Source organism: Watersipora subatra, chromosome 9 (assembly GCF_963576615.1).
Source record: "Watersipora subatra chromosome 9, tzWatSuba1.1, whole genome shotgun sequence".
NCBI lineage: Eukaryota > Metazoa > Bryozoa > Gymnolaemata > Cheilostomatida > Watersiporidae > Watersipora > Watersipora subatra.
This window is the reverse complement of record NC_088716.1, coordinates 34102690-34117452: the sequence shown is the minus strand read 5'-3', so window position 1 is coordinate 34117452 and position 14763 is coordinate 34102690. Positions and strand designations below refer to the sequence as shown.

Here is a 14763-nt window from a genome sequence, read left to right as displayed (position 1 = left end):
GTGATGAGTCTGATAGTCAAAGTTATAAGATAAGTGATGAGGGTGATAGTCAAAGTTATACCATAAGTGATGAGTGTCATAATCAAAGTTATAACATAAGTGATGAGTGTGATAGTCAAAGTTATAACATAAGTGATGAGTCTGATAGTCAAAGTTATAAGATAAGTGATGAGTGTGATAGTCAAAGTTATAACATAAGTGATGAGTGTGATAGTCAAAGTTATAACATAAGTGACGAGTGTGATAGTCAAAGTTATAACATAAGTGATGAGTGTGATAGTCAAAGTTATAACATAAGTGATGAGTGTGATAGTCAAAGTTATAACATAAGTGATGAGTGTGACAGTCAAAGTTATAACATAAGTGATGAGCGTGATATTCAAAGTTATAACATAAGTGATGAGTGTGATAGTCAAAATTATAACATAAGTGATGAGTGTGATAGTCAAAGTTATACCATAAGTGATGAGCGTGATATTCAAAGTTATAACATAAGTGATGAGTGTGATAGTCAAAGTTATAACATAAGTGATGAGCGTGATAGTCAAAGTTATACCATAAGTGATGAGCGTGATATTCAAAATTATAACATAAGTGATGAGTGTGACAGTCAAAGTTATAACATAAGTGATGAGCGTGATATTCAAAGTTATAACATAAGTGATGAGTGTGATAGTCAAAGTTATAACATAAGTGATGAGTGTGATAGTCAAAGTTATAACATAAGTGATGAGTGTGATAGTCAAAATTATAACATAAGTGATGAGTGTGATAGTCAAAGTTATACCATAAGTGATGAGCGTGATATTCAAAGTTATAACATAAGTGATGAGTGTGATAGTCAAAGTTATAACATAAGTGATGAGCGTGATAGTCAAAGTTATACCATAAGTGATGAGCGTGATATTCAAAATTATAACATAAGTGATGAGTGTGACAGTCAAAGTTATAACATAAGTGATGAGCGTGATATTCAAAGTTATAACATAAGTGATGAGTGTGATAGTCAAAGTTATAACATAAGTGATGAGTGTGATAGTCAAAGTTATAACATAAGTGATGAGTGTGATAGTCAAAGTTATAACATAAGTGATGAGTTTGATAGTCAAAGTTATAACATAAGTGATGAGTGTGATAGTCAAAGTTATAACATAAGTGATGAGTGTGATAGTCAAAGTTATAACAAAAGTGATGAGTGTGATAGTCAAAGTTATAACATAAGTGATGAGTCTGATAGTCAAAGTTATAAAATAACTGATGAGTGTGATAGTTTAAAAGTTTGCATCTAGTCAGATACTAAAGAATGTGGGTACTTGATAAAAAAGCATACAGCATCCTTTGAGTTTTGTGTGGAGAAATCATCAGTATTTCCTAAATAACTTTAACAAAAAGATCCTGATCAAAGAATACGCATAGCACAGTGCTGGCCGTCCCCACTGTGCTTGCTGTCCCCACAGTGCTCGCTGTCCCCACAGTGCTCGCAGTCCCCACAGTGCTCGCTGTCTCCACAGTGCTCGCCGATTCCACAAGGCTTTGCAGCATTAAATAGGGAATAAATCCTTAACAGGAAGTGACATACTTGTCCTTGCCATTCTCATTTTCATCCATCTTCTCTACGGTAACAATTCTGAACTCGCCATCTTTTTTGAAAGGATTTGTGATGTCGACATCTATTTTGTGCAGCTCGTAACATGGCGATTCTTCCTGTATGATGCCCTGCTCAAAACAGTGTATTGTTAAATTGACTTCATACCAAACTCATAGCATTTTTCTACTAATCAGCTGTTGTCCACCTATAATATATATGCATAGTATAGTTTACTCAATGTTATCCCTGGGAAAGTATATCTATATCACAAACTAGGATCAGATGCGTATATCATGTATCTGTGACATTCACCTATATCATATGCTTAAATCATACACTTACATAGCATACTTCCAGATAATCATCTAGTTCAGATTTGTATAAAATATGTCTATATCCTTAACCTGTATCCTATGCCTATATCACATGTAAAATATATCATATAAAATTTACGTATATTGTACATATATATATAATTTATGCCTATCAGATACTTAAAACATTTTTGTTACTGGTGTTGGTGAAGTGTCCTAGTGCAAATAGACCATCAAGTAAGTACATAGGAGAAAGTAGATGCTGAAAATATATGAACTGGTCCCTCAAAACTGAGTAGATGATATGATATGGATTATATGCTTTGATAACCTGAGTAGATGATATGATATAGATTATATGCTTTGATAACCTGAATATATGATATGATATAGATTATATGCTTTGATAACCTGAGTAGATGATATGATATAGATTATATGCTTTGATAACCTGAATATATGATATGATATAGATTATATGCTTTGATAACCTGAATATATGATATGATATAGATTATATGCTTTGATAACCTGAATATATGATATGATATAGATTATATGCTTTGATAACCTGAATATATGATATGATATAGATTATATGCTTTGATAACCTGAATATATGATATGATATAGATTATATCCTTTGATAACCTGAATATATGATATGATATAGATTATATGCTTTGATAACCTGAATATATGATATGATATAGATTATATGCTTTGATAACCTGAGTAGATGACATGATATAGATTGTATGCTTTGATAACCTAAATATATGATATGATATAGATTATATGCTTTGATAACCTGAGTAGATGATATGATATAGATTATTTGCTTTGATAAACTGAATATATGATATGATATAGATTATTTGCTTTGATAACCTGAATATATGATATGATATAGATTATATGCTTTAATAACCTGAATATATGATATGATATAGATTATATGCTTTGATAACCTGAATATATGATATGATATAGATTATATGCTTTGCTAAAAAAAGATATGAATTAGAGTTCTACTATCTAATACTCTCTTGCATAAGGGATTTAGCTGAAATAATGTTCAGAGCTATCGTCAGGCATTAATCCCTGGTAATAAGTCACACTGGCCACAGTTTGACTAAAGGTAAAGAAACATGATTGAGTCACAGTCACATAATCTAGTCACGGTCACATAACTTGAGGAGGTAAGTCAAGGTCACATAACTTGAGGAGTTAAGCCAGAGTCACATAACTATAGGAGTTATGTCAAGGTCACATAACTTGAGGAGTTAAGCCGGAGTCACATAACTTGAAGAGTTAAGCCGGAGTCACATAACTTGAAGAGTTAAGCCGGAGTCACATAACTTGAAGAGTTAAGCCGGAGTCACATCACTTGAAAAGTTAAGCCGGAGTCACATCACTTGAAGAGTTAAGCCGGAGTCACATAACTAAAGGAGGTAAATCAAGGTGACATAACTTGAGGAGTTAAGCCAGAGTCACATAATATAACACTATAACTAAAAGACAGGGATAAAAACTTTATGTACAAATAATTTAACCAAAAAATAGTCGACCATCTGAAACAAAAAATTAGCAATGGTTGTAAATGATAACTGTAGGTTAAAGTCGCTATATATGGTGCATGTATGGACAAACAAGACATACAAACAGAACGATACTTTGGTTAATATATGAATACACGACTAGCTAACTCATAGCTCAGTCAACAAATGGGTTTACACGCAAACTCATAATCGTCTTCTTTTAGAAGATATCAAATTTAATGGTGGACAGGGAGACAAACCTGAGAGCTTGCAGGTGGTTTCCTGCTATTCCAGATCTGCATGAAGATGAGTAGCAAGTTATATTATTTCTCAAGTAATCATAGTTTAAGGGCACTTCTATCTATTCTGTTTTTTTCAAATCTAACCTCTTTACAATAGCTGTGTGATATTTTTATTGTCGCTCTTCAGTAGCTCCACATTACTTGTTAGTTCCTCTATAGTAATTCTACAGCAACTGTACAGTACCTCTACAGTATCTCCGTAGCAATTCTACAGTAGCTCTACAGTAACTCGACAGTAACTCTATAGTAACTCAACAGTAACTCTATAGTAGCTGTACAGTAACTCTCCAGCAACGTGATAGCAATTAGCACCATATGACAACTAACTAGCTTCATATAGACTGCTCAATGTTTGCTACAAACCAACAAACCAAAATCAATGAATGGGTTCTGTGTAACTATATTCATGACTAGAGACAAGTAACAAGTCTTGCACCTGCAAGCTGATCTGTTATGCTTCAGTTTGATATTTATCAACAGCTAGTAGTCAAACACTGGGATTTATCTAAATAAGGAATATTTACACGCTGCCAGTCATGAAGATGTATACACAGACTGCTAAAGGCTAAACAGAACTATTACAAGTATTTGTAAACTAACCAGAGGGGTCACATCATCAACTTGTGAGCAAAGCTTGAATACCATTGTAGTTCCACTGGCAGAGCCTACCCTGTGGCCAACAAGTATAAGCATAGCGTCTGCGGGCCGAAGAAACCTACTCTCAAACTCAACCGACAAATTGACTTGGCCTACAAAATGGTAAGATGCAAGATTTTGTACAATTGCTGCAGGTCAACTTTGTTATTCTGCCACTGTACAAAATATTCAGCCTTCTCAATAGCTGATAGTGGAACCACAAGTCTGCATGCATCTGTGTTAGCCAGCTTATATAGCCTCATATTAACCTAACATATATCTCATATATAGCATCATGTCAACCCAAGATGACATGCTGTGGGAATATAGCAAACAATAGCTTGTTTTATAGAAAATATACTCCTATATAGTACAATGCTATTCAAGTCATTACACAGACAACTCAGTACATCTCAAGAGTTGAAAATACATATAGAATAGAAAGTGAAATTTAGCTATAAATGCACTCCAGTCGATTGGTTGCCTAATAAAAAACCATGACACGGATGAACGGTAAACAACTAAGAGGGGAACCTTTAGGTGGTATAGATATTGCTGTCCCTCCTTTATTGACTGTGAAGTCATCGGCATCGAAGCCGCTGATAATTGGCTGATAGAGAAGAGGTTTGACATTGCTTGGATTGCTCAACTTTATCTGCAGAACAGGAAACAGCATGACTAAAGATGTAGGATACACCTACTAAAATATGCTTTTCAGAATACAAAAACTCAGATAAATAACATTAACTTTACCTATTAACAAAAGCAGAAGTTAGAGTATACATGTCCATTCAGAAATAAACAAAAATAATGTTGTATTTAAGTGAGCTATTTGCAAAATGTGGTTTATTCTTAACAGCAATGCAAGGTGATTTATAAAATTGGCTCTGTTCCAAATTGACTGAAATTAAAATTTGATACTCGAAGGAACAAATGACTACAATCTACCCTCGGAATAAGATTTTGATACAATACCGGGTTGGAATCGTATGGTAGAAAAATGGTATGCAGGGGTATGGAAACCATTGTAATTATATAATGTAAACATTTCCTAATAAAAATCATCAAAATTTTATAAGTACTGCATATATTAAAAATTAGTAACAAAACAGTATGTTAACCTTAGTAACTATAGTTACCAACAGTAACTTTATTGTATTAATTTTAGTGTATTTAGTGGTTACGATCTGCAATAAAATGTAACATTATAATGTGCCATATACAGTACGCACCGTAGAGACTTTTTACCTTCAAGACAAGACAGATGTATGTAAAAAATCAATTTTGAATTCAGCCAAATATTTGAATAAGCCAAATAAATTTAGCTTATTCAACAGACACATGTAAATCCAAGTTTCAGTATCTTTAACTATTTTACTGAATTTCAACTTTTTATCCCTAAAATTTTATCCTTTATAAGTTTTCATCTTTGCTTTCATTATAACTTTTAGTTTTTCAACCTAATGCGGCAAGAAAACCTGAGCGCTGCTGTTTTCATAATAAAGTGGATTTTTGTTAGCAAGTTAAGTTAAGTTCTCTGCCCGCTGATTTGTTTGAAGGTATTAGACTCCAACTTTGCTATTGGTTTTAAAAGGGAAAATATTGCCATTTTACACATTAGAATTGCTGAGCTGAGAAAAATCGATCATCGTGTCTTTTTCAGGCATCGTGAAAATTTTTTTGGCGAACAGAATTTCGATGTCTTTGTTACTTTGACGCATGTAATAAGCACACCAACTGCCAAATTTGAACTTGAGAGAAATTTTTGTTGCATTCGTATCGTGAAATAAGATTCGTATGGTGAAATAAGATTCGTATGGTGAAATTAGATTCGTATGGTGAAATAAGATTCGTATGGTGAAATAAGATTCTTATAGTGAGGTGAAAAAATCATAATGTTCCACTTTGTATGGTGAAAAAGATCGTATATCAGGGTGGACTGTATGTCTAAATGCTGTATACTATAATAATACTATAATAATACTATAATAATACTATAATAATACTATAATAATACTATAATAATACTATAATAAGGCAATAAAAAATGAAAAAGACAAAACATCACTAGCATACGAATTTGCACAAGTCAATCTGATGCATGTATTACTCTGTATATATCATGTATTACTCTGTATGTATCATGTATTACTCTGTATGTATCATGTATTAGTCCGTATATATCATGTATTACTCTGTAAATATCATGTATTACTCTGTATATATCATGTATTACTCTGTATGTATCATGTATTACTCTGTATGTATCATGTATTACTCTGTATGTATCATGTATTACTCTGTATGTATCATGTATTAGTCCGTATATATCATGTATTACTCTGTAAATATCATGTATTACTCTGTATATATCATGTATTACTCTGTATGTATCATGTATTACTCTGTATGTATCATGTATTACTCTGTATGTATCATGTATTACTCCGTATGTATCATGTATTACTCTGTATGTATCATGTATTACTCCGTATATATCATGTATTACTCCGTATGTATCATGTATTACTCTGTATGTATCATGTATTACTCCGTATATATCATGTATTATGCTGTATATATCATGTATTACTCCGTATATATCATGTATTTCTCTGTATATATCATGTATTACTCTGTATGTATCATGAATTACTCTGTATGTATCATTTATTACTCTGTATATATCATGTATTACTCCGTATACATCATGTATTACTCTGTATGTATCATGTATTAATTTGTATGTAACATGTATTTCTTTGTATGTATCATGTATTACTCTGTATGTATCATGTAATACACTGTATGTATCATGTATTTCTCTGTATGTAACATGTATTTCTCTGTATGTATCATGTATTACTCTGTATGTATCATGTAATACACTGTATATATCATGTATTTCTCTGTATGTATCATGTAATACACTGTATATATCATGTATTTCTTTGTATGTATCATGTATTACTCTGTATGTATCATGTAATACACTGTATGTATCATGTATTTCTCTGTATGTATCATGTATTACTCTGTATGTATCATGTATTAATTTGTATGTAACATGTATTTCTCTGTATGTATCATGTATTACTCTGTATGTATCGTGTAATACACTGTATGTATCATGAAGCAAGCATAGAAAACAGTAAACTAGTTCAATATCCAGAGCCCATCAATATGAGCATACATTGAAACTTGTTTATCATTGTTAGAAATACATTTAGAGAAAAATACATAACAATATCATGGCAACTAGCAGTAAACATATATAAACATTCCTGAAATTTTCTATGTATGTAGCCGTAGCATACCTACATGTATTATGGAAAAGATATGAACAACGTAACAGCACAAGCGAATAGCAGAATTACCCAAACATCTTTAAGCGTAAAACATTGAACATCAGCTCCTCTTATGTAGGCAGCGTAATGAGTGCGAGTTACTGACCCATTATTTTCTACAAGTATCTACCAAAAGGCAAGGTTTTTCTTGTGTCACCGGAGCACTGTTTTTTTTGGCCCCAACAATACTCAGTCAGGGAGGCTTAACTAGCCTTAAAGTAGCCTTTAATCATCAAATTAAAATCACCATAATAGCATGATAATGGTTGATATACGCTTCTCTATACAATATGTTCTGTCATAGGCATGATTACATGTATACTCAAATATGATAAATTAAAATTTTCTTAAAATAATAATTTGAAAAAAGTTCTCAAGAAAAAACTGCTATGGAGGTTGAGCCATACTAGCTACATAGACAAAGGACACTGAGCTCAAGGTGACAATAAAGAAATTGAGCTCATGGGGACACTAAAGATATGGAGCTCAAGGTGACACTTGAGACATTTAGCTTAAGGTAACACAAGTGACACTGAGCTCAAGGTGATCAAATTGATGCTCAACTCAAGGTGACGCAAAGGAAGCTGAAATCACGGTGACACTAAAGACACTGAGATCAAGGTGACACAAAGGACACTAAGCTCAAAGAGACACAAATAAGACATAACTAGACTAAACACAAACATTTCATCAGATAACTAAGAGAGAGTAAACCTAGCAACCCTTTATGATCCATTCCAAGGTGTTGAAATATACTACTTATTAATAAAGTATATAAATCATTGGCCTTTACCTGTCTTTGCACTTTTTGATGTAAAGCACCTGTGAATGTCACTGTACTCTTAGGTAGGTAGAGTGGCAGCTTTTGGTACAAATAGACTGAGAGCATGAGCAGCGATATAGGGTTGGGGTCGGTGATATCAATGGCCTGAATGTCATAGTCGAGCCCAATGTAGCGCATAGCATTAACAACCTGAGACACAAAATGAATATAGTTAAATAGACCACCTTACTACCTTACCACCTCACTACCTCACCACCTTACTACCTTACCACCTTACCACCTTACCACCTTACTACCTTACTACCTTACCACCTTACTACCTTACCACCTCACTACCTCACCACCATACCACCTTACTACCTGACTACCTTACCACCTTACTACCTTACTACCTTACTATTTTACTATATCGCTGCCTAGAGTTTTCAATTCACTGCTGACTTGGTCTCGTTGTCAGTCTCCTTTAGTAGTAGCACCGCCAGAACTACTAGAAGAATTGAAAAATTTTTAGACAGTAAAATTCTTATTTACAAGTACAGAAAAACCTCTATTCACAAGTGCAGTCAAACCTCTATTTACAATTACAGACAAACCTCTATTCACAAGTACAGTCAAGCCTCTATTTAAAAGTACAGTCATACCTCTATGTACAAGTACAGTCGAACCTCTATTTACAAATACAGACAAACCTCTATTCACAACTACAGTGCACCCTCGAGATTCGATTACCCTGATATACGATTTTTTTCACCTTACGAAGTCGAACATCGTGAGATCTTCACCTCGCTATACAAATTTTATTTCACCATACGATCTTGAAAAAAGTTTCGCCCGAGTTAAAATTTGGTGGTCGGTGTGCTCATAACGCACGTCAAAATAAAAAAAGACACCGAAATATAGTTTGCCGATAACATTTTCAGAAAGTTTAGAAGAGACACGATGATCGACTTCTCTCATGTCAGCATACCGCGTGGAAAAATTCGTGTAAAGTACACAAGCGAGAGCAAATATTCGTTTGTAGCGTTATAATATGTTTTACTATAATTTTTCAAGTCAGCATACGTATATAACTACAAGTATTTACATTTAATTAGTTAGCTATGGAATATGAGACCGATACAAACGTTACAAAACAAAGGAAAAATGATTTCTATGTCAACAAAGTTGGGGATGTAGTAAATAAGAAGGCACCTGTATTATTAACATTGTCAAGGAATATGATCGCAACCAATCAGCATTTGCAATTATTATTAAAACAAGAACTCCATTAAAGCAAGCACAAGAAGGAGCTTACGGCTGAATATTTGAAGGAGTTAGAAGGCCATGCATGCGATCAGCATTCAAAAGGAGCACCCATTTAGCAAGGGCGAGGAAGTAGAAGATACAGAAAACCCCACATTGGCAGAAATATTTCAAGTGTTTAATTTACTTATGTGGACTGGTACATTAAAACAATGCATGTATAATATATATTATTTATCTCTTGTGTGGCATGTTTTTCATATTTTATCCGTTTCCTTTTGATTTTATGTTATATTTTCTCGTCTAACCATGTCTTTGCAGGTGGGTTTGTTATCTCCTACGTGAATACAATTCATAGTATTTATGTAACTCATATAACTAGCTACTCAAGATAGTTGACGAATTCACATTACTTTCTGAAACTTGTTAAAGCCCTGTCATCTAGTGTATAAATACGTACAAACTTTGTATGTATGGTTACATTGATTCTTGGTTCCTCTGGATCCTTCTACAAGCGTTAGCTAGCTAACAGTTTTCTGCATTGCACCAGCATTTTTTTCTTTTAAACTAGAAGAAAAATTGGACAGGACTAGACAACTTTCTTTAGCCTGCTAAAAGTTCCATTTCATTACGTATTCAATTAATCTTCAAGTGTACAGCAACATAATTAGCATTGAAACATTTTTGCCTCCTCTCTGTTTTATTCGCTACACGTACCAGCTAAAATCACATTACTCCAAAGGTATGTACGCCCTGTAAATAAAATTTCATTTTTCTTTTCGGTAGCCATTAAATGGTCAGGTGTGTGAAAGGCCGCTTTGATAACTGCATCGCTTGGCCTTTCTTATTGAAGTCTGGTTAAAAAGGTTTCAACCAGACACTTCAACCAGCTATATTAAACAACGAAATAAAGTGTCTAGCTTAATAAGACAGGCTAAAACTGACTATTACACTCAATTAGTAAATGATTTGACTGGTAATCCTAGAAAGCTATGGAAAGTTATAAATGAAGCTTGTGTACGCAAAAATAGCTGTCATTCGACTATTGAAAAGCTTATAGATAATGATAAACACATCCTTTGTGAACCCTTAGATATAGCAAATTCTTTTAACACTTTCTTTACTGAAATAGGGCCAAATCTAGCTAAGAAAATTCCATCCTGTCCAAGCTATCCATTCTCTGAGCAAACACAACATAAACCATTTACTTTCCATCTAATTGATGCTGACTTGGTTGCCAAACTCTTAAAAAATTTAAATGAGCACAAAGCTGAAGGTATCGATGGAATTCCTGCGAGGTTAGTTAGGGATAGCGCGGACTACATTGCCGCTCCTTTAGTGCACATAATAAATCAATCTATCCTGACTAGTTCAGTGCCTTCTAAGATGAAATGTGCCAAAGTTTTACCTATATATAAAAACAAAGGTAGTAAATCCAGTCTAACTAATTATCACCCTATTTCCATACTCCCAATTTTTTCTAAAGTGTTCGAATCAGTATTAAACACCCAGCTACAGTTGCACATTCAAGAAGAAAATATAGTATCTACATTGTAGCTCCCAATATGGTTTCCAATCAAACAAAGGTACTCACCATGCTTTAATAGAATTTGTGAACAATGCATTTGCAGCGCTAAACTCCAGCTTGGTGATTATTGGTATATTTATAGACTTTTCGAAGGCATTTGATACCCTTGACCATACAATCCTCTTGCATAAACTTCAAAACCTAAACTTTGAATACAACTCTATGGATCTAATAAAACACTACCTAACTAATAGAACACAATGTGTAAATGTAAACAAAGTCACATCTCAGTCTCTGAATATTACCTGTGGGGTACCCCAGGGATCTATCTTGGGTCCTACCTTATTCCTCCTCTATATCAATGACTTAGTTCAAAGCGCAAATTCTTTTGAAACAATTCTGTTTGCAGACGATACCACTTTATTTTTTGAGAGTAACAATCTAAATAGAGACATGGCTCAAATCAACCTGAACCTAGAGAAGTTAAAATTTTGGTGTTTTGCTAATAAACTGACATTAAATGTAGATAAAACTAATTATATGATAATTAAAAATCCCCAAAACAGATTTCAATTAAACGAAGTGGTTTATTTAAATGACAGACAACTGAATTACTCAGATAGCGTTAAATTTCTTGGAATTATCATTGATAGCTCACTAAGCTGGAAAGACCATATTGACAGCCTCCGTTCAAAACTTAGACAAAGCTTGGGTCTGATTTATATAGCATCAGGATTATTACCTAGAAATGTTTTGATTTTGCTTTACAACAGTCTGATCAACAGTAAAATTATCTATTGTATTGAGGCTTGGGGAAATGCACCACGGAGTCACCTAAATAAAATTTAGGTAATTCAAAATCGACTATTGAGAGTAATTTTTAATAAACCCCCTATCATACTTCTGATCTTTACAAAAAAGCAAATATTCCACCTATTCATGAATTATATCTTTTACGTATTTGCACATTGGCTCATTCTGAATTTAAAAGCTATATTAAATCTAAGCCAGTTCCACCTTATGATACCAGAAACTCTCAATTTTCTCTTCCCTTGCCACCTTCGACCTCCGCTGTTGGCCACAGGCGTTGTGCTTACCAGCTGGCGGCTGCCTGGAACGGACAGCCGGTCGGATTGCGGCGGATTGAAAATCACACTGTTTTTCGAACTACTCTGAAACAATGGCTCCTTGACTCTCTGACATAGCTTTTTTTGCAGTAAATGAACTTTTGTTTTTGTTGACTGTCTACCCGGGCTCTGCACCTCGACTAGCTACGCTATTGTGCACGTGGGCCCTCATCATTAAATATAGATTGATTTTTCTATTATGTTTTATTTGATTCTTTGATGAAAATACAAACAAACAAACAAAGACACGCTAAATTCTATAATGAAAGTGAAGACAGAAACTTATGATGGATAAAATTTCGTGATAAAAAGTAAAAATTCATTAAAATAGTTCAAAATACATACTAAAACTTAGTTTTAAGGGTGAGTTTGGCAAGCTAAACTTATTTGAAGCGAATTCAAAGTTTATGTCACGCGTACCTTTTGAAGGTAAGAACTTCTTAACGTACGATCTGCATTTAGTACACAGATTACAATTTTACAGTATTGCAGATTATAATCACTAGGTGCACTTAATACAATGCAGCTACTGTAGGTAACTATAGTTACTAAAGTTAACATACTATTTTGTTGCTAATTTTCAATATGTACAGCATTTTTATAAAATTTTGGACGATTTTTACCATTTTTTTTTCATTGTATAATTACAATGGTTTCTATACCCCGACATACAAGTTTTTCGCCATACGATGCCAGCCTTGGAACGGATCAACATCGTATCTCGAGGGTGTACTGTACAGACAAACCTCTATTTGCAATTACAGACAAACGTATATTCACAAGTACAGTCAAACCTTTATTTAAAAGTACAGTCATACCTTTATTGACAAGTGTAGTCAAACTTCTATTTACAAGTACAGTCAACCTCTATTTACAATTACAGACAAACCTCTATTCACAAGTACAGTCAAACCTCTATTTAAAGGTACAGTCAAACCTCTATTTATAAGTACAGACAAACCCCTATTCACATGTACAGTTAAATCTTCACTGCATGAGGAGTTGTGATAAGCTCAATTTGAGGGTTCAACCTGGAGCTGTAAGAGAGGTTGTCTGATAGGCTGATGTAAGAGGTTGTCTGATAGGCCGAGTGAACATACCTTGAGGGCGTTGTGTAAGCACTGTTCAGCACTTTCTGGCTTGGTGTACATGTCGACAAAGTGGGTGGAAATGAGAAAAGGGCAGTAAGCGCCGAGACATGCTGCCAACACGAGTCCATCGAGCAAGTCATAGTCAAAGTTAACCAGCCATCGAGCATTGGGTACTCCTCCTATAACAGATATCAATGACAGAAAAGACAATTAGGCCAAACAGCATCTATGTATTGAACAACTTTAACATTAGCCATATTCATAGTCAGCCATATTAATAGTCAGCCATATTCATAGTCAGCCATATTCATAGTCAGCCATATTCATAGTCAGCCATATTCATAGTCAGGCATATTAATAGTCAACCATATTCATAGTCAGCCATATTAATAGTCAGCCATATTCATAGTCAGCCATATTCATAGTCAGCCATATTCATAGTCAGCCATATTAATAGTCAGCCATATTCATAGTTAGCCATATTCATAGTCAGCCATATTCATAGTCAGCCATATTCATAGTCAGCCATATTCATAGTCAGCCATAGCCTGTTTGGTTGGAGTAGGAGTGTATCAAGATCAGCTGGTCTCCGGCTAGTTGGCCCTTCTTTGCGGTAGCAATGCAAAACACTGGTAACAGTGCCTCTATTTGACAAAAAAAGAATAGTATGACATAGTCTATGCCAGACACTGACCCTTGGTGCTCTGATACCACACTCTATCCTTGTAGTTGCTGTACAGGTCATTCATCCAAGAAAGGACAATCCTCTCAGAGACGTTGTATATGTTACTGCAAAGTGGATCTACATTCACGACTGGGGGAGGAAAGTCTTTGTCCGGTAATCTGCTCGCTTTCAACTGCCGCGGAGTTATCTTTGACAGTACGAGGCTCTTCCAGATCTAGACACACAAACAGTGATTCATAAGTACTGAAGATTATAGAATTATTTAGTAATTAGATTATACCAGATTATTAAACCAGATTATACAGTGTTGACACGCTTCAAAGCATTCTGAATTTGAAATAACTGTAAAACCGAATAAAACCATCCAATCCACTACCAAACTGCACTACTACAACACATTTCCTGTAATGAATGATGCTGTTAATCTTGGTTTGAGTTCCTCAAACTTGACTACGAATAATTCAGTGTTTTACACAAGCATATATATGTATACACAATTCTCGATGGTCTAGTACTATATCACTCATTAACACATAACGGTGGTCGTTGCTTAAGAGGTGAACAGTTTTAAAGAATAT

General features: G+C 34.2%; 1 protein-coding gene across 1 annotated transcript in view; it reads right to left on the bottom strand.

Annotated features, from left to right (window-relative positions):
* Positions 1 to 14763, bottom strand: part of LOC137404995 (cilia- and flagella-associated protein 47-like) — a 94916-nt gene that overhangs the window by 37334 nt on the left and 42819 nt on the right. The window contains 6 exon segments of the mRNA XM_068091221.1: positions 1580 to 1716; positions 4346 to 4494; positions 4916 to 5036; positions 8522 to 8701; positions 13510 to 13679; positions 14195 to 14399. Of these exon segments, the coding sequence (XP_067947322.1) occupies positions 1580 to 1716; positions 4346 to 4494; positions 4916 to 5036; positions 8522 to 8701; positions 13510 to 13679; positions 14195 to 14399 (962 nt within the window).